Consider the following 24,664-nt stretch of genomic DNA (forward strand, 5'->3'; position numbering starts at 1 on the left):
TTTTGAAATTTTCAGTTTTTATTAAAAAGTAATAAAAATGAAAATTGTATAATGAAAAAAAAAATTGAGCATTACGACATTATTATTGATAATATGTGGACGCCTTTGCGCATGCGCAACACTTTGTGATAAAGATTTCATAATATACGAAGTAAGTAATTCAAATTTCCTTCAATTCATCTTTTGTGCTTCAATATGTGAAAAACTATATAATAAAGTGTTAATATATGAATTTTTTATTGTAAAAATTATTTAAAAATTGATTAAATTTGAATATTGTTTTTTTTTATTCAGAAAATAAAATATGGCTTCAGAAAAGGTCTTTCATGCATATACCGCTGGAGTCTTATTGAGAAATCCCCCGAAAGCTGGAATTGGTGTTTGGTTTTACGATGAAGATGATCATGATGAGAATCAAATACTACTGTAATTATTATTATTACATTACATTAATACAATAATTATTACATTACAATTATTATTAGAATTACAACTGTAATTTTTTCTCTTTTTAATTTTTTTGTACACGTGCGCTCAGGGAATTCGAGGAAAAAAGTAAAAATTTGTCCGGAAAATGAGGGAGAAAATTTGACGAAAATTACTCGAAAAAATATAAAATTTCAAGATTATAAATTTATAATGTTTAGTTTTCAGGCTACTTTTTAAAAATATAAAAGATTCAATTTTATTTTTAGTACAAATTTTAATAAAACTTTCTTAAAAAATTCAATTATTTTATAAAAAATTATATTCAAAAATTGGAAAAATTTTTTTTTTTTTTGAAATTTATATAATTTTTTTTTTGTAGTAATGTTTCTGAACCCGTACAACAAGGAGAACCCACGAAACATAGAGCGGAAGTTAAGGCGGTGACAGCTGCTTGTATGAAAGCACGGCCTGCGCAGGGAATCTTTTTTGAAAAATTATTTATACATACCGATTCAGAATATGTCGTAAATGTGGTAACTAATGTGATTTCTGAATGGAGAGACACAGGCAGAATCACTGTCGAATTTAATGAAGAAGTAACTGTGTGTGAAATTGAGGAAATGGTGGATTTGGTGACACAATTGAACGCTACATTGGTAAATTAAAATTTGTACTTTTTAAAAATTATTATTTAATTTAAATTATAGTCCTTGCACTAAAAGTAATATTTTTCTTATAGTTAAATAATAATTTAAGCTAATTTTCGATAAAATGTAATTTTACTCATAGGTGTAAATAGTTAGGGGCCTGGGGAGGGGGGATTTCTGTAAGCAAAAAAATTTAAAAAACTTTTTGTGTCAAAATTGTATTTATTTTTTATTCAAATAATTATAATAATATTGTGAATTTTAATTTATTGTTAAAAATTTATATACTGTTTAAATTTATTTTCCAGGAACTAAACTCACCGGACTCTTCTAGTCATGGCAAAGAAAGAGCTGAATATTTTGCCAGACAGGGAGCCGAAAAATACAAGAAAAAAAGAAACAAAAAAATACAAAAATAATATTTTAGAGATAAATATATATATTTAAATAAATAAATAAATATTATATTTCAAGTTCATAAACTTGAAAGTTTTATTTCATATTTACTTGTTAACATACTCTCTAAATCTGAATATGTGAAATTTCACTTATTGTACGTTATAAGTCGTCCTCTTGATCAATAAGTGCATATACACTTATAGATAAGTGAATTTTTCACTTATTCTGAGTGAAATTTCACTTATTATAAGTGCATATGCACTTATTGATCGAGAAGACGACTTATAACGTACAAATATGTGAATTTTCACATATTCAGATTTAGAGAGTACATTGCGCTTTGAAAATATTAAAAACATTAATAAAATTAGTAGCATATTTCATTATTTTTCCTTAACCTTCAAATAAAAAAAGAATACGTGGTCGTCCACACATTTCAATTATTTTCACAATTTTCAGTAAAAATTTCCTTTCTTTCGATGTAACTTAAAATCAATTCTTCAAAAACAATTAAATATTTTTTTTGTTATTATTTTCTTTGGAAGAATTAAAAAAAAAATGTTTAAAAATAATTGAATTCCAGCGAAAATTTCATTATTTTTTTTTTTAATAATTATTACGAATTCTTGAATTGGATTTTATTAAAAGTTTTTTAAATAATTGAACTCCTGTGAAAAATTCAATTATTTTTTATAATAATTGAAGTTTCTCGGAGAATTTTTAAAAGATTTTTAAAAATAATTAAAGTTTTCAAATCCTGATGAAAATTTTATTATTTAATAAAAATAATTGATTTTTTTGCAAAAGTTTTTATTATTTATAAATACATCTTAGTTTAAAGACCACAATCTTAAACTCAAGTACATGTAATTAATTTGAGTTTTAAAGATTTTACAAATTTCTTCTATCAGATAAGAGAATTTCAGTATATAAATTTGAAGCGCGTTTATCTGGAGGAAATTTTGTTAACGTACATTGAAACAGTTATGACGTGATAAATTTTGTAACAATAAGTGTATTAATAAAGGTGATGCATGTGGATACCAATTTTTGTATTCTTCTGTATTCATAATTTTTCTGATATTTCTCCCCATGTAGTCAATCATTTCTGATTGTAAAGATTCATCATTGTACTGATCAGCCAGTAAAAGTTGTTTTATAGCATTATTAATGTTAACATTATTAGTCATTATTTGCCTACATAAATTTGATAATCCATCTATGTCGTACTTGTGAGCAACTTTGTAAAGTTCATAAGCAATAGTTTTCGCATCTTTTAAGCAATTACTATATAAGAATCTTAATAATTCTTTAAACACTACAGAATCAATGTCAGTGATACTAGCTTCATTTTTCATACTTTCTTCCATATCAGTCGTGAACATAGCGAAAAAAACTTTTGATTTTGATGCCAGAATTTGTTTGTGGACAGGAAACTTTTCTTCACCGATTATAAATGTAAAATCAGATAATTTCTCATCCTCGAAAAGTAATGAACAATTATTATTATAATTTGAATTGTGATGAAATAATGTAGAACCATAAGCCATTATATTTCCTTAATCTTCAACCTCGCTTTTTCCTAAAAATGTTGAAAAAGAAAGTTATTAGAATTTCATTAACGTTTTCAGAACAAAAAAAAATTATTTCCATTCCATTACAAAGTGCAACTTTATTCCATCAGAGTTTACTATATATCGTAACTTTTTAATTCCAAAAACTTTTGTTAAATAATGTGTATAAAAAATAGGCTTAAAAAATAGAGGGAATTTTCGGAATAAAATAGAATTTAACTTTATTAATTTCATTCTTCTTACCTGGAAAGTTCCTCTGATAAGTTATTCGAAAGAGAATTTGTTTAAAGCCAAGGGCACCTTTAAAATAAAAAGACAATGAGTTTAGAAAATGTTAAATTTAAATATTAGTTTCTGATAAAAAATACCTTGTAATTTCACAATTATTATTATTATTTTATATAAAACGAACTAACAAAAGTTATCCTCGTTTTAACGTTCAGAACATAATTGATCATAGACCATAGAGATCAGAATAGAGCAAATTCTCATTTTTCAAAAGGTCTAACGCCAAAGCAAAATAGTACTTGAAAATATAATATGTGATGTCACCAGGGCCTAGTGTCGCCTTTGGTAATTTAGGGAATTCATAGAAATTCAAAAGTAACCATAACTTAACTTATATTGCTGTCCTTCTCTTATTCATTCTTACGATTGTCCTTATCTGTGGACGTCCGCTTGAAAAGGGACCACTTTGGCACTATTGGACTTATCTATATGGGCGAATTCCTGACAAAATTTGGAAAATTTTGAGTGGTCTTACAACCTTTTTGGTGAAAAATTCGATGAGTTACAGAATTTTAAAGTTTGGAGTATCAAATACGTCATTTCGAGAAAAACGAAATCAAAGATTGTAATATGAATATCTGTGGTTCTTCTGGGAAGTTATTCAGATAATAGTTGTTTTAAGTCTAGTACACCCTTGAGATTGAAAATCAATAGGTTTCGAATTCCCCCCTCCCCCTCATTTTTTAACAATGACAAAATAATGGATCTCCGACAAAGTGGTCCCTTTTCTAAAAATACGGTTATTAATTAATAAAGTGGAATATTTAACGAATTTAAAGGTTCGGTGTTATTTTTTAGAGTTATTTCAAGCAAAGAAAAGAAAAGTAACCTAAAATAGTAGATTGTGCATCAAGGGAGGGAAATGGATGATTTCCGACGAGTGTAGTTTGCAGTTCGAGGCGTAGCGAGCAAACGAGCCGAAGGCGAGTGCTTGCGAGCGAAGCCGAGAACTGTAAAACACGAGTGGAAATCAATTTTCCTCCCGAGTTGCACATACTATTTTTTCTAACACACGTATACCGAAAGTACAAACGCGGCAGTTTGATTGTTACTTTTGAATGTATAGTTGTAGCTGGGGGCGGTATAGTTACAACTGTGGTAACTGAAAGTTTGTGAAAAGCTTGAAATAACTAAACTAACCCAAAGAGCGTAGGTTTACGCAAGTAGCGTAAGTAACGTAAGTTACGTAACTTACGTAAATCATTTATTATTTGTAACTCGAAAGACTAACATAACTACACCATTTACGTAAGTTACGTAACTACACCATTTGCGTAACTCGCGTAAGTTACGTAAGTCACTTAGCTGACGTAACTCACGTAACTGATTCATCAATGGTCATACTTTGATAATATTACCGAGAAAGCAAGTTACTTTTCCTCCCTCCCGCTCGCAGGGAATCATACACTTTTCTCCCGCTAAACACGTAGGAAATGGTGTACTTTCGGTGCGTGTGGTAGAAAAAAAATTTTTTAAGCGACTTTATTATAAAAAATCTTAGAAAAAATTAAAAATTCCTTTTCCAAAAACACGAAATTAAAAATTGTAATGCGAATTTCTCCGGCTCTTCTGGGAAGTTATTCAGATAAGAGTTGTTTTAAGTCTAGTACACCCTTAAGATTGAAAATCAATAGGTTTCGAATTTTTCCCTCCCTTCGTTTTGAAACAATGAAAAAATAACAGATTTCCGACAAAGTGGTCCCTTTTCATTTTTTTTTCTAACAACGAAATAAAATACTTAGAGTGTCAATAAATTAATAAAAACTGCATGAATCGACGTGGTAGACCCTGTAGATTAAGAAAAAAAGATAAAAAAAATTTCGATATTTTTCTTCAAAATTAGTAAATTGCGAATATCTCGGAATCTAGAACCGACAAAGTGGTCCCTTTTCATGCGGACGTCCACATCTATTCACGTTACTGCTTACTGATTAAGTGTTAAAACAAAAATATAGATTCAAACTTTTTTAAAATAAATGAGTTTAAAAATATTAAAACTCTATAATACATTTCACTGCTTTTTCTCATATCGTTATTATTTTAGACTTATTCACAAAAAATGAATTCAATAATTCAAAATCCACGTAGAAATATTTTTAATTCGGCCATATTTGCAAATTCGGTCAAATGACAATTCGGTATTTTAAAAATTCTCTAAAAAATAAAAATTCTTGCAAATAAAAATTCGGGCAAACGAAGAATTTGTTTCAATGAATTTAATAATATACAAAATTCTGATAAAAAGTTATTGTAAATAATACTGCAATTTATAAATTCTGGAACCGAAAAATAAAAAAATAAAAACTTAAATAAAAAAAAACTTTGATAAAAACTTTGATTTTCTTTTTTGATATTATGCTGGAAATTACCGCTTTCTTAGGGTAATTTATAAAAATTTCATTGGGGTGAATCTGAACTAGCTTTTCTTACTGACGCCTACGCTTAGAGAAATATCAATATACAGGGGGCAGTTTGATTTATTTTATATATTCTCTTTTGGCAAATTTAATTGTTTACGAAAAATTTCATTAAAATTTTTTAATATAATTTAATTATTTACGGAAAATTTCATTAAAATTTTCGAAAATAATAATATTCTTACTTATTTAATAAAATTTAATTTAATAAAAAATGTATTGAAAATAATTTTAGGTATTCAATTCTAATAAACGAAATATATCAAATTTTTTTTAAATAATTGAATTCTTTCGAAGACTTTTATTAAAATTTTTAAGAATAATTTCATTTTTCTAAAGAATTTATTTGAAATTGTATTATAGGTATAAAAATAATTGAAATTTTATTATTTATGAAAATAATTGAATTTATTTAGAAAACTTTCATAATTTATAAAAATAATTGAATTTCTATGAAAATTTTGTTATATTTATGAAAATAGTTAAATGTTTGCAAAGAATTTTATAACATTTTTTTTTAAATTATTGAATTCTTTTGTGAATTTTTTTATTAAAATAGTAGATATTGCTAATAAATGAATTTCGGAAAATTTATGAAAAATAATTGAATCGTTTAAAAAAATGTTATTAAAATTTTTGAAAATATTTTTACTTCAACTTTTAGCGAATTTAAAGTGGTTTAAATTCTCAAATAAAGAAAAAAGTAGCTTTTAGTTTAGTAAAAAAAACAATAAATTATTAGTAAAAAATAAGTTTTAATATTAATATAAAGAAAAACCTTAAAAATAATGTTTGTCACTTCTATCATAATTTTAATGCTATTTCTGGAATAAATTTTTTTCTTCAAAATAATAAGAGTTAAGCTTTATTGTTTAAATAAATTTTTAAAAATAGAATTTTTTGGAAATTTTTGAAAATAGAATAAAATAATTATTATTGAATTCACTATCATCAGATGTTATGAAAAATCGAAAGTATAGGTAAATTTATGGACCCGCCCATTTAGAAGGAACCAAGAAGGGAGAATATAGATTTTAAAAAAAGCATCCCTTCCAAAGGGTTCTTTTTTCGACCAATCAAAAACTAAATTCAAAATATGCGAAGAACTTTTAGGACATTCTATTGGTGAGAATACACCCACCTTTCAAAATAGGTTTGCAATAATGCGCGCGCACTTTGGTTGTGAAGTGGGAAACAGTGCCTTTGAAAAAGGGATGAGTAAAGGACTCTTATTTCCATTATAAGAAAGAAATCTTATGAGTCAGTTAAAGATTAGATTTCATAGCACGAAGCAATTCAAAATTGTTTTCTGTATTTAAACCTTGTCCAAGATCAAGATCTTTTGTGCTCACTTCAGTGTGAAAAAAATATAATTAAAGTGTTAAACTTCATCATTTTCGTTTATTATTCAGGTAAAAAAAAATTGTTATAACAAATTTTATAAATTATTTCGCATTTGTGTTCGATGTATATAAATTTTAGATTTTTCAAAAAACTTTAAAATTTATTAATGTAAATAATTGTTAATGTAAGTAATTTACAATTAATTTTTTTTAAATATTGAAAATATTTTATTTATAACATTTATAAAAAATAATTTAATTAAAATTGTAACTTATAAAAATTTGAAATATTTATATCTATACGTTATGGAAAAAATTTTCAAAAGAAAGGCAAATATTTTATCAGCAATATTATGTATTTGAAACGTTAATTTAAAATTAAGGAAAATTTCTAATGAGCAAAATTCTTTGAACCAAAAAAAAGGAAAAAAAAACTTTTTCTCATTCATTTAATGTATACACACATTCATAATTCGATGTAAACAAAGTATTATGATTTTTCGTACAGTCAAAACATTATGCGTTGAAATCTTATCTAGATACAATTTTTCTTTAATATTTCTATATAAGACATACCATTATTTTTGATATGAAAAATAATTTTCAATTAAATTTCTTTTATTTTTCATAAACATTGATCTTATAGAAAACCACAGGGCGCAATTTTGTTGCAAATTTTCCTCGAAATTTCCTTAAAAAAAAGATTATTTTTGTTTAAATAATTAAATTTAATTGTTCTTTAAAAAAATATTTACAATACACATATATTGTAATTAATTTTTTTAAAAAATAAATTCTACTCTAAATTATGTTTTTTTTTTATTTTTTTCATTTATACTTTGTTCGACATGTTTATGTGTATTTTAAAAAAAAAATAATTGAGACAAAAAATTTTTTTTTCAAATTAAATATGTAAATTTTACTAAATAGAAAAATTTTTCGTTTTTTTCAGAAAATAAGACATATTTTCAAAAATGTCACACCGCGAAATACAGGAAGATTATGAGGGATATATAATGGTATATACCGATGGATGTTGCATTAACAATGGTCGTGGAGGCGCCAAAGCCGGAATTGGTGTTTGGTTTGCCGATGGTCATCAACTGTAAGTTTTATTCTTTTGATAAAAAAAATATTGTTTAATGGAAATTTATTTCTTTTTTTTTAAATTAAAAAAAAATTAAATTTCTCTAAAAAATTTAATTATTTTCCAAAAAATTTAATAAAATTCTTCAAAAACATTCAATTATTATTATCGACAAATTTTATTTATTTATTTATTCATTTTTAATAAAATTCTTTGCAAGAATTAAATTATTTCTCCAAAGAATTTAATTAATATTAAATTTTACTATTTTTGAAGGAATCTTTTTCCAAGTCTCAAATAAAATAGTTTTACTAATTTTTTTTTTCTGAAATTTACTTCGAATATTGTAAAATTCATGTAATTTTAAAAATAAAAGTAGCGTTGTAATAAAAATTTTATTTTAAAATTTAAAAAAAAGTTAGGAACTACGAAAAAGAAATTTTTCTAACTTACAAAAAATGACAATTTCTTAAAAATTTTAGGGGATTTTATTAATTTAATGGAATAAAAAAAGGGGAAAAGAGGAAAAAAGAAGATTAGGTAAAAAAAAGGGGAATAACTGTGATTCCCATTAAAACCGCGAAAATTTGAAAAGTTTAAAAAATTTGTTTTCTTAATTTGATTTTTTGAAGAATTTTCATCCTTAGTTTAAAATTATTGTAATTATAAACATTTTTGTAATTTAAATTTATAATTTTTTTTTCTTTGCAGGAATGTTTCAGCACCTTTGAAAGGAAGGGCGACGAACCAAAGAGCCGAACTGCAAGCGGTCGTAGCTGCTTGCAAAAGAGCGCTGGCTGCAGGATTTGATGAATTGTTTATATTTACCGATTCACATTATGCCATGAATTGCGCCATTAAGTGGATTCATGTTTGGAGAAGAAATGGCTGGATTAATGCCCGAGGAAATCCTGTAGCGAATAAAGGCGATATTCAGGAAATGATGCATTATGTTGATCAACTTAACACTAAATGGGTAAATTAAAAATTTAACATTTAAAAAATTATTTTAATTAAATAAATAAAGTTAATTTTAGTTAAAATTTAATATTGCCAAAAATATTTTTTATTTTCAATGCAAAAATTAAAAAAATAATTTTAGTGTAAAATTGGATGTTTTAAATTAATAATTATGATAACATTGTAAATTTTTATTTATTTTTAAAATATTTTGTTTAAATTTATTTTCCAGGAGGCAGTCGCAGCGCACTCCGGCAATTATGGCAACGAAGCGGCTGATCGTCTTGCCAGACAGGGGGCCAAAGAATACTAAAAATTATATTTATATTATGAGATTTAAGAAAAATTTCCCTTTAAATTTATATTGACTATATTTTTATAAAGCTATTAAACATTATTTAAGAAATAAATATATATTTAGTTTACATGAACTTCAAAGTATTTTATTTCTTATTTTACCTGTTCACATACATTACACGTTTTAAAAATACTAACCATTTTGAAAAAAGTTTATAAAAATTTTTTAAAATTAAATATCAATGACTAGTTAAAAAAAAAGTTGTAATAACACTTTTTCCAAAAGAAATTTTTGAAAAATTAACTAAAAAACTTAAAAATTCTGTCTATATTTAAATTCCGGTTTCGAGACAATATTTAAAGTTAATTAAAAAGCTTTAGATTAGATTTCTTAATTTTTATTATTCATATTTAAAAAGTTTTTTATTATTTAAAAGTAAGAAATTCCAAAAGAGATGATCCGACAATTTATTGTCACTCGAGTTTTTGGGAGTTTCAATATTATCCCCAAAGTATTTTATTCCTTTTGGGGCCCCCCATTGTTGCACGTCTTAAAAATGTTTTCCTTTTATTACTCTATTTTACAGATACTTGAAATTTTCTTAAGAAATTTACACTGAACGTGTCTCGACCTGTGATTTAAAAGTATAAAACTTGTTTTAACTTGCTCGAAAAATTTTGCTATTATTTAGATTTTAATTTTAGTATTTCCAAGGATTTTTGTCAAATACTGTTTGTTAATTGTGGCCCTTGGGTCCAAATAATTACAAGAAAGCTCTTTGTTAGAATTGTTTTTCTATTTCATTGTCGAATGCATTTTCACTGTGAACACAACTCATCAGGACTAAAACAATAAATTTCAAGTGTAATAATTTTTTAAAGTTGGCATTTTATTTTTTGTTTTACAAAATTTCGATTCTTAGAGAATACTAGATTTTTATGTAAATTATATAATTTTTTTGTACTTCATGGTGAGAAGGTGTCTTAATGTTAAAGAAAATAAAAATTCAAAATATTAATACAAAAACCAACTTATAAGTAAACAATGCTTAGGATTGTGAAAAGAAATATAAAAGTGAAAAATTAGTAAAATAAAGAAAAAATAGTGCAGGAAAGTTACAAAGTACGCTGCACAGATTATGACGAAACTTAAAGCTAACTTTGGTGAAGGTAGTGTCGTCGTTGCTCCCTACCATCTAGTAGTAACTCTAAACATGAAAAAAATTATAAGTTTTAGTTAATTACAGTGCATAGAATTTGTTTTAAAAATAAATTTTAGTATTAATAAATTGTAAATTTATGAATTATTTATATTATTTATAATTATAAATAATATAAATAATTAATAAATTTTGAAAAATAAAAATAAATTTACCCCATAATAGCGAGAACGATAATAATTTCTTCTTCTATACCATCTTTTACGTCGACTAACACCACAGCATGAACATTTATTCTTTTCATCTGCAACAAAAGGAATATTTTAAACTTTCAGATTTTTGTATTATTATTTTTTTTTATCTTATATCACGGTAAAATTTTAATTTTAGTATTGATAAAACCTAGTTTAAAAAAAATGGAAAAATTAATATTATCCTCGAAATGAGTTTTTTTTGGGCTTAAACTTTCTGAAGTGAAAAAGTTTTGCTGATTCCGGATATTCATTTTCCTCTTATTGAGACTTGTTTATTTAATATCCTACTGTGTCATAATACGTTGTTTTCGTTAAACCTTTAGTCAGGGGCAATAAACAGATTTAAGGTGTTATTTACCTGTAATCTGAGAATAATGACTACAGAAGGAACTGTGTCCTCTACCTGTAAAGATGAATCACACCTCACCGCATTATGAACTACAACCATTTTATTATAATGAGCTGGGCAGGGATTCCGATTATCAACGCGGCGTTAGACAACTCTATTCATTAAATAGACGCAAAAATTCTAATCTTTTGTTAAACATTTGTTGTGAATGAGTTTTATAATTAACTAAAACTTTTATAAAAATGTTATACAATACCGTTTAGGAATTACATTCGTTCAAAAAATGGGTGGCCACCTTGGGGCCTCTTACCCTATTTATATTTATTCGTAATTAGGTTGAGAGAAAAAATTAAATAATAATAATAATAATTATTATTATTATTAATAAATTGATAATTGATTAATTAATAAAAGGACAAGAATCGTAATCCTTTAAATTAAATACGTACAGCATTGGCATCTTGTGTGACTGCATGATGAGCCACAACAGTTTGAAGGTTGAGGAGTATTAATCACCATTGTAACCGGAACAACAATTGGAGCTTGTTGAGAATCAGCAGATGAACTTGAACTGGCGGTAGCGGAAGTGCTTGGAAGAGGATTAGCGTATGATGCTTGGGAAGGAGCATTAAATAGGGTTTGAATCGTAGCTGGAAGTACAGTTGGCAGAGATGCATAGGAAGGAAGGTACGGATAAGCTGGAGCGTATGAATAAGATGGAGCATAAGAGTAAGAATTTTGAGGAACTGGAGCCGCATGGTTCAAACTGCTTTGGCAATGTTCAGGGCACATATTAACATTCACAGTGACCGGTCCCCTTTGAGATGAAGTTAAATACCTCATCGCGTCCGTCACTGTCAGCTTCACTGATGACTGATTCGCCATTTTAATTCTATAAAAATAATCAATATTATTTCATTTTAATTCTGAAATTTAGTCAAACATTTTTCGGATAAAATCAGATGATGAAGTTTAGTATACTTCATCATCTGATTTTATCCAAAAAATTTTTGTTCTCCATACACTCTTTAATCTTTAAATCTTTTTGGCCACTACAGTGGCCACCGTTTATTTTGACGAATCTTTTTAACGAATTGACCTCCTTATTCAAAAATTTTTTTAAAATAAAAAAAACTACTAAAATTTTTTTTAAATAAAAAACTACTAAAATTCTTTGTAAATTTACCGGGCCCTCTAAAGGTTAAAATTACTAATGTAACTAAATATTTATTAAAATGGAAAATTTTTGTTTATTATTATAAAAATAATTTAATTCTTGCGAAGAATTTTATTGAAATTTTTAAATAATTGATTTCTTTCGACTAATTTTATTTAAATATTTGAAAATAATTGAATTCTTGTGAGAAATTCTAATATTTTTGTAAATAATTGAATACTTGTGAAAAATTCTAATATTTTTTGCAAATATTTGAATTCTTCAAAAGAATTTAAAAAAAAAACATTCTTTTAAATAATTATTTTTTTCGAGAAATTGAAATTAAATTTTTAAGAATAATTACATTTTTTTTGTAAATTCCTTTAAAATTGTGTTAAAAATAATTGAAATCCTACTATAAATTTTATTATTTATGAAAATAATTAAATAGTTGCAAATAATTTAATTACAATTTTCAAAAATTGTATTTAAAATAATTGATTTCTTTCGAACAATTTTATTAAAATATTTGAAAATAATTGAATTCCTGTGAAAAATTCTAATATTTTTGTAAATAATTGAATTCTTCCAAAGAATAAAAAAAAATTTTTTAATTTAATAATTACATTTTTTTGAGCAATTTCTGTAAAATTGTATTAAAAATTATTGAAATTCTGCGATGAATTTGATTATTTATGAAAATAATTGAATTTTGGGTGAATTTTATTAATTTTTTGCTTTAAATAATATTGAATTCTTTTGGGAAATTTTATGAAAATAATTGATTTTCGTATATTTTTTTTAACATAATTGTATTCGTTTTGGTGAAAAGGCGAAGAATTTAATTTTGAACATTTTAAAATGATTGAAAGTTGCATTTCAATAAAAATTACAATTTTTTGGCAATAAGAAACATTTGTTAAGTTTTAGGTTATATTACTTAAATTATTTATTATTGACAAAAAATCATAATTGTTATTCAAATCTAACTTTAAATTCTTAAAAATGTAGAAAATTCAATTCCTTACGCTTCTACCAAAAAGGATGAATTTAAAGTTTAATTTAACCTTTTTTTTAAAAAAAAATACGAATACTAATTTTTGTTTCCGATTGTTTGTCGGATTCTTCCTTAACCTGAAATAATTACTGACAAAAGTAACTGTAATTGTTTTTTAATTTATTTCTAACTATTCGTCAATTATTTGTCACATAACCTCATAAATTATAATGAATAAAATTCCTAATTTTTTTGTTTTAGATAAAAATTATTTGTTACATAACCTCATAAAATTAGTGATTTTTTTCTTGATTCTAGAATCAAGATTGATCAATTGTGACAAAGAATTAATTTAGCTTTATAAACCAATTGCCAATTGAAAATGAAACAGCTTAAAAAATTGCAATTCAAAGAAGGAAATAATCTATTTTTTGTTTCGAAAAAACTTGTTTTTTTAATTAACTCTCGTAAATAATGTGTTTTTATTTAAGATTCCATCGATTTACACGGATAACAATTCGATAAAAAATTTTTATGAAAACGTAATGGAAGGTGGATATGGGAGGCTGTGGCGTCGTTTTATTGTTTTATTTCTAGTATAATCGTTTTAAAGTTTACAAGAGTTGAAATAATTTAGAAAAATAATAATTAATAAGAAATGAGAATAAAAAGAATTGGAAATATACCTGCAGTTTTCGTAATATTCGTGAAATGAGAATAAAACGCAGGAGCAAAAAACCGTTGAGATGCACGTGTTCCTCTTTCCTCGAATGAAATGAAATGAAGTCAGGCGATAAGCAAGGGTAGTTGCAATATTTTTTCAATTGCATCACCAAGGTTGGGAATGTAAAATTGTCCTATCAGGCCTCTGGGCGGAAGGACAATAGAAAAGTAACCGGAACTGGATTGAAATCGCAAACGGAAGAATGACTGTAAAGGTGTCTCTGCAATAGCTTGCAATTGCATTAGTTTTGTTAAATTCGAAGCAAATTTATATTTTACATACGAATTTACTATAAATCATTTTGAATTTACAAATTAATGTCAATCTATATGTAGAATATACAATTACTTTGAATCAGATAAAAAAAATTCATTTATAAGCTACTGTAGAAACACCTTTACAACTAGGTGTAAAAACGCGCTTTTAATATTTTTTGGGTAATTTTTTTTTATCGCCTGCGAATCTAAACAAATTTGGTAACACTGCGAGAAACCTTTTTTACATTTGCAGACAGACGGTAGAGAGGAAATTTTACAGAAAAAAAGCATTTGGTAGGTAATTTTATTAGAAAAGGTGTAATTATTTATAAAAAAAAATTGCTTAATAGAATTTGTAAATGTTTAGTAGAATTGTCGAATATGTGTACCATCTGTTTTATTTAAAATAATTTTTTATATTATACTATAAAAATAAATAGCATACATAACCTTAAAAATAAAAATTTCGTCGAGTTAGTGCAATATCATACTTATTCAGAAAACAAAGCAAGAACATATACCTATTCAGAAAAAGAGACAAGAACATACTTATTCAGAATATAAAGCAAAAGCGTGCAAATTCGGAAATTAACATTTTTAGTCAGATTCTAAATTATCAGCAGTGTTATAATTGCATATCGTTAACAGTTATTTTATTAGAAAAGTTATTAACAATTAAATGAAATTAAAGTAATTATTCATTAAAGTTTTTTTTAAATAAAAGTACAAGTTGAATTTTACCAGGAAAGAGGTTACTTTCCGAATACTTGCTTAAGTTCTCAATTGTTTTTTTCATTGTTATTTATATCTTTTTTAACAATTTTAGTAAATAAATTGCTAAGTTTGGTTAAAAAACAACACGTTCACCATTTTTTTTCGAATATTTTGTACTTTTTCCAACGGATTTTGAAAGTGGAATGAAAATTCTTTTAGATTCAAATAGAGAAAGTAAACTCATTTTCAAAAAAAATATTTTTTTTTAAATTTGAAAAAAGGACAGTTCAGACTTGAAAAATTAAAATCCTTATAACTTCGTACAAAAACAATTGTTGTAGGAATAACAGAAAAATTATTTGTCGTCTTAAATTCTATGTTTTAAAATTTATTTTTAGAACTAACGTATTAAAAAATTTTTTTAAACTGTATAAAAATTGTTGTTTACATAATTTTATTTATTGATACAAGTAACTATTTTCTTTTTCAGTATTCAAACAAAATGTCTTACTACGGAAGTAGCAAATATTCATCATCTGAGGAGGTATTTTTTTCCCTTGTTATTTTAAAAACAAAAATTACTAAATACTTAAGAAATATTAAGAAAAATATTAAAATAACTATTTTTTTAATTTAATTAATAATAAATGTTAATTAATCAATAAATGTTCTTTCTGTAAAAACGTAAAAATTAAAGTTCGATTTAAAAAATTAATTTTTAAACTTAAAATTAAAAAAGTATTTTAAATTGTAAATTGTGTATTTACTGATTTTTCTTTCAGGGTGAATATCAATTAGAATTAATCGAACACGAATTGGAAAGAAATGATGAAGGTTTTGTAAATGTGTACACCGAATGCGTTTGTCCTGGCGATGGTACTGAATACGCAAAAGCAGCAATTGGTGTTTGGTTTATGGATAATCACGAACTGTATGTATTTCATTAATGTTAAGAAATTTAATATGAAATTCAACCAATATTATTGTAATCTTTTGATTCACAGAAATGTTTCGCGAAGATTATATGAAAATCCTTGTTACAATAGAGCAGCGTTTAAAAGTATTACCATTGCTTGTAGACAAGCAAGAAAAGCGAACGTAAGAAAATTAAAAATAAATCTCACATCTGCTTTTTTAAAAAATTGTATTGAAACTTTAATACCAAAGTGGAGGAGTAATGGTTGGAAAAATAGTATTGGAGAGACATTAGCTCAAAAACAAGAAATTCTTGAAATGCAAGATGCTCTCGATGAATTCGAAAAAATTGATTGGGTAAGAAAAAATCATTTTTTTTTAAAAATAAGTAAATTTTTTTCATTAAGGTACTGAAAGTTATGTAAAACATTTATTTATTAACTTTGTTTAGTACAGAAGGAAAAGAATTTTCTAAAATTTATAAATTATCCTAATTTTTTATTTTTAGATATTTCACAATAATTATAAATTTGATGGGATGAACGGGGCCCTTAATTTAGCCAAGAATGCTGCCGATTCAGAATCAGATTAAAAACCAAAATGTTATCCTTTTGTAAATTCTTATATTTTAAAAATATAAGCTTTCTTTGAATAAATTATAAAAAAATATTAATTTTTCTCTCCTCTTTAACTATATGAATGTGTAGCAAAATTTTTCAATTCATGATTATTTTACTATTAAAAAAATTCTAAAATTTCAAAAAATCATGTAATCGACTAAAATTCTCTCATATTGAAAAAGAATTATTAGTTTGTCACGTTTTGTTTAGAAAATGTTGAGTTTTTCAAGTATTCCAGGATTAAGTCATAAATCAAGTGAAAAGCGGAGGGAAATATTTATTTCTCTATGTTGAAATCGTAAAAAGTCTATAGCGACAATGAAAGGGCATAAAAACAACTTGGAGTAATTTGAGACTTTTCCTTTCGATGACCGAACAATAAAACATGTGTTAGCCGGACCCCTTGAACGTATTTGGACTCTTTCTAAACGAAAAATAAGAAATAAATAAAAATTGAGGATTAGTTCACTCCTTCTCTTATGGGAAGAAATTTGACATATTTTAAAACTTTTTCTACAATTTTTTTTTGAAGGTAAAGAAATCTTTTTTTTTTTCGTTCTTTTATACGAAATGTACCTATCCGTTTTCTATTTTTAAAATGCGAAGCAATATTTTTTGTAAATGCTTTTTATTTCTAGCGTTCAAACTACAAATGAAGTCGTAAAATAATTTGTATATTTTATAGTTTAAGAAAATATATCTAAATAATTCGAAATTTTTTTTTTGTGAGCAATTTTTTTTAAGAATATTTCTTTAAAAAAATAACGAAAAAAATTATGTATATTTCTATTAATAGTATATTATGTGCCAAGCACGTAAAGCAATACAATACAAATTTACGTATACAACTTTTCACAAATACGAAATTTTTATAAATTTCCATAAATAATTATTTTCTCAAATATATTAAATTTTGTTTTGTAGCCAATTTTCTTTTTTTTTTTATTTAAAAGATTTCCTAAATTTAACCACTAAAAAATTTATTTCATTCAATAATTAAAATAATTGAACGATTACTTAACTATTATCAAATAAATATTTATTTTTAACAAAAAATTTTTGATTTGAGTCAATTAAATGGTATTTGCTTCAAATACTGAAATATTATTGGTTTAAATAAAATTTGTTAGATTTAGACAAAAATTTATTTGATTCAAGAAAATGTTTATTTAATAAAAGTAAATATTTATTTGATTCAAGTAAATATTTATTTAACCAAAGCAAATATTTATTCAATTCAAGTAAATATTTATTTGATCCAAGTAAATATTTATTCAATTCAAGTAAATATTAATTTGATAATATACAAGTAATCAGTTATATTTGAATCAAATAAATTTTTTCTCTAGTGCAATTAAATTTGTAAAAAAATTTAATACTTTTTTAGTAGAAATTATTAATTTACTAAGAACAAAATACTAATTCGATAGTAAAACATCTACAAATTGAAGTTGTGAAACTTTACTATTTTCGACTATTTTTAATTTACTATTTACTTTACTATTTAATATAGCAATTAAATATTTTTAATAATAAATATCCATTTATTATTATTTAGTAATATTAAATATTATTAAATATTTTATTAATAAAAAATAGTAATTTTCTACTTATAACATTTTTATTTTTTTTGTAAATTTGTTATTTTTGTTTTTGTTAATCAATAATAATTAACTTTTATTACTTAAAATATTTTTAAAATAATTACAATTACAACAAGAAAATGAGTAAAATTTATTTTTAAAAAGTGAATATTTTGAATATTATATTTTTTTTATTTTTATTTATTTATTATTTATAACAATAAATTAAAAGCGTTAAGCCAATAGAAATGAGTAAAATTTATTTTAAAAAAGTGAATATTTTGAATGTTATATTTTTTTTATTTTTATTTATAACAATAAATTAAAAGCGTTAAGCCAATAGAAATATTCTGCTCAATGAATATAATTCCAATAGAGACTTTTTATTGGTTTAAAGCTTTCCCCTTTTCTTTTTCTTTTTGTTGTAATCTGACGCTGAACGCGCCTTTATGCCGTATGGGATTCTTTCATCTCTAAATTGAAAGGCACTATAGTCCGCCTTTCGCCGCCTCTGGGAATCCCTCGGTTTTCTCAAAGCAAGTAACTTGTCGCCATTGTGTCAGCGAAAACGAAATAGTGCAGCATACAGTCATACACCTTCGAGTCGAGCAGTAAAAGCTTCTTCTCAGACATACTTTAAAAAAATACCTAATTAAAAATTAATAATTACTGAGTTTTCTGGTGATTTCATTGGAAAAATCTATTCCGTAAGTCTTAATTTTAAACAATATATTCAATTAATAATATATTCAATTAGAAAATTAAAAGTGTAATTTTTATTAATATTTAAAAGCAATTGTTGATCATATTGAAACAAAATTCTTGTATAATGTTATATTTTTTTTCTGTGCCTTTAAAATATTTTATTATTATAGAATAAAATTAAAAATTATTTTTATAACATGACATTAATAATTGAGGGGCTGGACGCTATAATGTGTTACGCGTCATTCACTTAACATGGCGCGTAACACATTATAGCATCCAGCCCCTCAATTATTTTTTTTAAATAATTTATTGTGAGATATCTACTTAAATTTTTATAAAATAATACTTTTCTTAAAAATGATTAATCTTATTTTTACAAAACAATGACTATTTATTTATGTAATAAATTTTTTTATTTGTATATATTTTTCAATTGTTGATTTGTAATTCTTAAAATAATTAAATTTTAATTTATAGTTAGAATTTTATTAAAATTCATCTATTGAAAATGAAAATTAGTTGTAAATATTAATTTTATTTTATGTGCTTCATTTTGGTGAATTTATACTTTTTATGTGCGCACTTATGTGTTTATCAAAATGAACTGTCGCATATCAGCTTTCAAAGAAAAATAGACTCACATATAAACAAACGCTTCTCAGACAAGAATACATTTTAATATTAAACCGACAGAAATATTTTCCAAATGTCCTTCATTTTTTAACATAAATTTTAAAAGACTTTTTCAAGACACTAAAAAAATTATCTGAATTATTAAAAAATAATTTCATGACCAAATATTTCAACAAAATAGCATAATTTCATTAACAATTTTTTAAGAACCTTAGTTTTTAGTATTATTAAAATTTTTGAGAAAACAATCATTTTTAATATTTTTAACTAAGATTCTTTAACAAATTTATTAGTTTCTTAAAGTGTCGAAAATTTTTTTTAAGAAATTCAATTATTTTCAAAACATTGCATTACAAATTTATTTTGAATAAACTAATTATAGAATTGGTTTATAATTCTTTTGAAAATTCAATTATCTTAAAAAAAACTAAAATTAAAATTGTTCGAAAACTATTTTTTTTTGGATTTTTCAAAAAAAAAGTTTAAAAATTCAATTACTTTCAAAAAGTTTAAAAATTCAATTATTTTCTAAAAATTGAAAAATTTCAATTATTTGGAAATTTTTAAATTCTGCAGAATTAAAGAATCAATTACTTATTTATTTACGTTCAGCAATAAAAATCTCAAGAACTTATTTTCTATTCTTTCAAGACTAACCATTATCTTTTAAAAATTATTTAAAAATATTTTTAGAAAACTAATTTTATAAATTTTTAATTTTACCAATAATTTTATCAATAATTTACCTTAATAGGAAAAAAAACCCTGAAGTTAGAGTTAAATTTAATTACCTATAAAAAAATTGAATTTTTGTATTTAAATAATTGAAGTTTCGAAAAATTTATAGGAAATAGTTAAAAATAAATAATAACAAAACAAGTTTTGTTAAAAATTCCAAATAATTAAATTTGAATAATAACAAAATAATTAAATTTAAATTACATTTTGTTATCTTAAAAAATGTTAATAAATTCATTTTAATATTTGTGTGCAGAAAATATATATTTTTTTTTTGAAAAAACACATACTTATTGTTTAAAGAAATAATTATTTTTAGAAATATTTTTAAATTTCTTACTACAAAATGTTATTTTTTCTATTTACTACAATGTCGTCGTTAAATTCAAATGTAATTCAAAAATCTTCTCTAAATTTGAAATATTAAAATCATAGTATATTAAAAATCGTTGCAGTTTAAATTAACATAAAAATTGAAATAATACATTTTTCGGATTCATTTTTTAAAGACAAAGAGAACTTTTTATTATAAATTTACAACTCTCTGTCCGTTAGTGATGGACATATGACATAAAGTAAAATTTACGACTTCATAAAAAAACAAGAAGTACCCACATTTCTTCGACCTTTACTGAACCGTTTCGTTATCTAATCGCATTTATAGTTCAAATTAAATTTTGGTTTCAAAATAATACCTCACAAATTTTATCAAGTCGTCCACTAATTTAAATAATTTTTATTATTAATTTAATTAATTTTATTTAAGAACCGTTTTTAATAATATTGATAATAATCATAGATATAATAATAGATAAAATAATCATAGATTATTATCATTATTTATTATTATTATTTTTACCAAAAAAAAAAATTTTTTTAATTTAAAAAAATTTTTAAAAAATGGATATTGAAACCGCTAAATAAAATGGTAAAATTATTTTTAATACAAAAATTTTTCAAATTTTCCTCCAAGGTAGTACAACAATATAAAAAATTTTAAATTCTTGTTTATAGAGTAAATTTTACTACTTTCGAGATAAATTTTTTAAAATTTTTCTAAAGAAATAACTATAAATGAACGTTTTTATCGATTTTCAAAATAATTATAAAGAAGAATAATTTTTTGTTTGCAGATAAATTAAAAATGGTAAACCAAAAATTAATCATTGCATTAGTTTTGGCTTTGGCGAATGTGGCCACAGCCGGACCACTGGCCGCTGGAATATGTTACGCAGGTTGTGCGGGCGTTGTGTGTGCGTGCTTTGCAGCGGCTGGCGTAGTTTTTGGAACAGTGCCTTTGTCCGTAATTGCAGCCACACCTGCACTTGCCGGTTGTAATTCAGCCTTTGCGACATGCATGTCGCTATGTTCAGCGGCTGTAATTGCTCCAACACCATAAATATTAGAATATTATATATATTATATTATAAATAATATTATAATTATTCACAGCATTGTTTAAAATTAAATGCTAAATTAAAAATTATTCTATTTCATTCTCTAAAAAAATTATATTCTAAAGTTTAATTGCTTGTATTATATTCAAAGCAAATTAAGAAATCATGATATTCCCTATGTAATCTCATTGTATATTGTATTTTTTGTAAAATAAATTCAACTACATTCTTCTATGTATTTTCAATAAAAATTTCTATTATTTAAACATTTATATCCCAAAAAATTTTTTAAAAAAATTATTTTTTTTATTCTAAATTATAATATAAAATAAAATAATAATATATAAAATATGAAGAAAATTCAATTTTTTTATACAAAAAGATGAAATTATTTTTGACATAAAAAATAGTGCCTTGGCTTTAAAAAGTGAATAATTATGAAATAATAAAATAATTATGAAAAAATATTAGAATGAATATTACAATAATTATTATTTTTTAATTCTGATGCCTTACAATAATAAATTATTTCTAAAAATAAAATACTAATCATTGTTTTCATATTTAAAATTAAAATTTTGAAAACAAAAGCGTGAAGCCAATAGAAACATTCTGCTGAATGAATAAGTCATTCTAACAGAAAATTTCTTATTTACCTTTCAGTATTACGCTGCTATTAAACGAACTTGCAGCTCCAAATAGTTTAAAATTTCCTTGAATTCTAAAAGAAAGTGGAAATAAAAATTACTACTGTTTTTTTCTGAGAAAAGGAACATTTTTATTTATTGGTAAGTTGCATATTCAAGCAACAATATTATAAAATATGATTATATTCAAAAATATAAATTACTGTTTTTCTTATTATTTATATTAATTTTTAAGTCATTATAATATTTTGCGAAACAATAACAATAAGTAAAGAACAAAATTCTTTAAAAATAATAATAATAATTATTATATTTCCTTTAATTAATAATTATTATTGTTACAAATAACAATTTGTATTTATTATCTTTTACTTTCATTCAAAAACCTAATTTAGTATTAAGATATTTTATTTTTATTTTCACAAAGTAAAATTCAAACTAATTGTCGTTCTATTTCTATAGAATAAATTATAGTATATTGCGGAAAATTTTAAAATTCATAAGAAAATTCTGAATTTTTGTGTCAATTTTTTCTATTTTTGCCAATAATTTCTTTTTAAATAAAAAATTTAATTAAAAATAAAATAATAATAATAAAAAATAATAATAATAATTAATTTTTTTTATTTTTTAATTCTTTAACAAATAAATTTTTTTTATAAATTCAATTATTTCTATAAATAATAAATTTGATTTACAAATTCAATTACTTTAATAAATAATAAATTAAGCTCATCGCAGAATTTTAATGATTTTTAGTAAAATTTTAATCGAATTCTTCGAAAAATGTAATTATTCTTAAAAATTCGATTAAAATTGTATTAAAAATAATTGAAATTCTGCGATGAGTTTTAATTATTTGTGAAAATAATTGAATTCCCAAGAAGAATTTTATTATACTTTTGAACAATATTTAATTTTTGCGAAGAATATTATTACTCTTGAAAGTAATTGAATTTCTGCAATTGTTTCTAACTTTTACAAAATTGAATTTTTTTTTCGTGTTTTTAACTAAAACCATCTATAAATCCATTATTTTTGATAATTTTTTAAAAAAGTTCTTTAAGAATTTTTCAAATTTATTTCTTTACAATATTTAATTTTACAAAATTTCAATTATTGTTAGTTAAAAATATGAAAATTTCAAATTTTCACATATTTGTATCTGAAACCTTTTCAACATTCAATTATTTAAATACAAATAATATGCAAATGAATAATTTATTGAATAATTGGATGTTTCTTAAAATTCAATTATTCCATAAAGAATCGTTATCCACAAATTTTTAAATAATTAAATTCTATCAACGAATTTTAATAAAATTTTTGTAATTACATTTTTCGAGGAATTCGATTAAAGTTGCATTAAAAATAAATAAATAATTGAAATTCTGCAATGAGTTTTCTTAATTATGAAAATAATTGGATTTCTAAAAAAGAATTTTATTATATATATTTATGAAAATAATTGAATCCACGTAAAAATTTTATTATTTATGAAAATAATTAAAAGTTTGTGTAGAAATTTATTAAATTTTTTTTTAAATAATTGTATTCTTTTGGAAAATTTTATGAAAATAGTAGATATTGAAAATCATTGAATAATTGATGCAATTTTTTGAAAATAATTGAAATTTTGATAAAAATTTTTGAAAATAATAATTGAATTTCGTAGAAGAATTTAATTATATTTCTATAAAAATAATTGAAATTTTGATGAGAATTAAAAAAAAAATTTTTAACAGAATTGAATTTCTGCGAAGAATTTTATTACTTTTGCGAAAATAATTGAATTTCTGAAATCGTTCGTATAATTTCTCTAAAATTATTCAAATTATATCGTACAATTTATGAATTTTTCATCCTTTTTGAATCAATATTCAAAAATTATTGTGAAAAAACAATAATTTTCTTTTACAGATTATTTAAAAATGATGAACCAAAAATTAATGATTGTATTAATTTTGACTTTGGCGAATATGACTAGTGCCGGACCAATAGCAGTAGGAATATGTTACGCAGGTTGTGCGGGCATGATGTGTGCGTGCTGCAGTGCAGCGGGTTTCGTTTTCGGGACTCTGACTCCGGCCATGATTGCAGGTAGCTCTGCACTTGAGGCTTGTAATACAGCTTTCGCCAAATGCATGGCACTATGTGCAGCGGCGTTTATGGCACCAACACCATAAATATGATGCTCTGCTAAATTATCACAATTATTCACGGCATTGCTTAAAGTTAAATGCCAATTTAAAAATTATTCTATTTAATTCATAAAAAAAATTATTCCAAAGATTAATTGCTTGTATTTTTCAAAGCAATTGTATATAAGAAATCATGATATTGTCTATGTAATTTCAATGTATTTTGTATT

At 23.6% G+C, this 24,664-nt stretch overlaps 5 protein-coding genes across 7 annotated transcripts; 4 read left to right on the forward strand and 1 right to left on the reverse strand.

Annotated features, from left to right (window-relative positions):
- The first annotated feature begins 37 nt into the window (after positions 1-37).
- On the forward strand, positions 38-1,579 carry LOC122500844. Of its 2 annotated transcripts, none has more exons than XM_043609969.1 (4): positions 38-151; positions 295-426; positions 809-1,085; positions 1,385-1,579. In XM_043609969.1, exons 2-4 carry the CDS (start codon positions 305-307, stop codon positions 1,493-1,495), a joined length of 510 nt encoding a protein of 169 aa, XP_043465904.1. In that variant the 5' UTR covers positions 38-151; positions 295-304; the 3' UTR covers positions 1,496-1,579. The 2 variants fall into 2 exon arrangements, with proteins under 2 accessions (XP_043465904.1, XP_043465905.1); XM_043609970.1 differs by lacking the exon at positions 38-151 and adding an exon at positions 179-219.
- Positions 1,580-6,970: 5,391 nt separating this feature from the next.
- LOC122500845 (ribonuclease H1-like) lies at positions 6,971-9,536 on the forward strand. The gene is made up of 4 exons (XM_043609971.1): positions 6,971-7,166; positions 8,050-8,202; positions 8,896-9,160; positions 9,377-9,536. Exons 2-4 carry the CDS (start codon positions 8,072-8,074, stop codon positions 9,455-9,457), a joined length of 477 nt encoding a protein of 158 aa, XP_043465906.1. The 5' UTR covers positions 6,971-7,166; positions 8,050-8,071; the 3' UTR covers positions 9,458-9,536.
- A 774-nt stretch (positions 9,537-10,310) lies between these two features.
- On the reverse strand, positions 10,311-14,173 carry LOC122500847. Its single transcript, XM_043609974.1, has 4 exons — positions 14,044-14,173; positions 11,654-12,096; positions 10,817-10,905; positions 10,311-10,649 (listed from the first exon to the last, which is right to left on the reverse strand). Exons 2-4 carry the CDS (start codon positions 12,087-12,089, stop codon positions 10,638-10,640), a joined length of 537 nt encoding a protein of 178 aa, XP_043465909.1. The 5' UTR covers positions 12,090-12,096; positions 14,044-14,173; the 3' UTR covers positions 10,311-10,637.
- LOC122500846 (ribonuclease H1-like) lies at positions 11,756-16,609 on the forward strand. Of its 2 annotated transcripts, XM_043609972.1 has the most exons (6): positions 11,850-11,891; positions 14,592-14,632; positions 15,543-15,596; positions 15,835-15,983; positions 16,057-16,324; positions 16,476-16,609. In XM_043609972.1, exons 3-6 carry the CDS (start codon positions 15,555-15,557, stop codon positions 16,557-16,559), a joined length of 543 nt encoding a protein of 180 aa, XP_043465907.1. In that variant the 5' UTR covers positions 11,850-11,891; positions 14,592-14,632; positions 15,543-15,554; the 3' UTR covers positions 16,560-16,609. The 2 variants fall into 2 exon arrangements, with proteins under 2 accessions (XP_043465908.1, XP_043465907.1); XM_043609973.1 differs by lacking the exon at positions 14,592-14,632 and having other exon boundaries at positions 11,756-11,891.
- Positions 16,610-18,655: 2,046 nt separating this feature from the next.
- LOC122500848 lies at positions 18,656-21,897 on the forward strand. The gene is made up of 2 exons (XM_043609975.1): positions 18,656-18,877; positions 21,383-21,897. Exon 2 carries the CDS (start codon positions 21,394-21,396, stop codon positions 21,646-21,648), a length of 255 nt encoding a protein of 84 aa, XP_043465910.1. The 5' UTR covers positions 18,656-18,877; positions 21,383-21,393; the 3' UTR covers positions 21,649-21,897.
- The last annotated feature ends 2,767 nt before the right edge of the window (positions 21,898-24,664 follow it).

This window comes from Leptopilina heterotoma, unplaced genomic scaffold, assembly GCF_015476425.1.
Source record: "Leptopilina heterotoma isolate Lh14 unplaced genomic scaffold, ASM1547642v1 Lhet_191, whole genome shotgun sequence".
Classification (NCBI taxonomy): domain Eukaryota; kingdom Metazoa; phylum Arthropoda; class Insecta; order Hymenoptera; family Figitidae; genus Leptopilina; species Leptopilina heterotoma.

Coding starts and splice junctions, on each gene's coding strand:
- LOC122500844 (XM_043609969.1), top strand. CDS start 305: ATGGCTTCAGAAAAGGTCTTTCATGCATATACCGCTGGAGTCTTATTG. Junction 427..808: donor GATGAGAATCAAATACTACT/GTAATTATTATT, acceptor TTTTTTTTGTAG/TAATGTTTCTGAACCCGTAC. Junction 1,086..1,384: donor CACAATTGAACGCTACATTG/GTAAATTAAAAT, acceptor TTTATTTTCCAG/GAACTAAACTCACCGGACTC.
- LOC122500845 (XM_043609971.1), top strand. CDS start 8,072: ATGTCACACCGCGAAATACAGGAAGATTATGAGGGATATATAATGGTA. Junction 8,203..8,895: donor TTTGCCGATGGTCATCAACT/GTAAGTTTTATT, acceptor TTTTCTTTGCAG/GAATGTTTCAGCACCTTTGA. Junction 9,161..9,376: donor ATCAACTTAACACTAAATGG/GTAAATTAAAAA, acceptor TTTATTTTCCAG/GAGGCAGTCGCAGCGCACTC.
- LOC122500847 (XM_043609974.1), bottom strand. CDS start 12,089: ATGGCGAATCAGTCATCAGTGAAGCTGACAGTGACGGACGCGATGAGG. Junction 10,906..11,653: donor TCACACAAGATGCCAATGCT/GTACGTATTTAA, acceptor CTTTTGTTGCAG/ATGAAAAGAATAAATGTTCA.
- LOC122500846 (XM_043609973.1), top strand. CDS start 15,555: ATGTCTTACTACGGAAGTAGCAAATATTCATCATCTGAGGAG. Junction 15,597..15,834: donor AATATTCATCATCTGAGGAG/GTATTTTTTTCC, acceptor TTTTTCTTTCAG/GGTGAATATCAATTAGAATT. Junction 16,325..16,475: donor AATTCGAAAAAATTGATTGG/GTAAGAAAAAAT, acceptor TTTTATTTTTAG/ATATTTCACAATAATTATAA.
- LOC122500848 (XM_043609975.1), top strand. CDS start 21,394: ATGGTAAACCAAAAATTAATCATTGCATTAGTTTTGGCTTTGGCGAAT.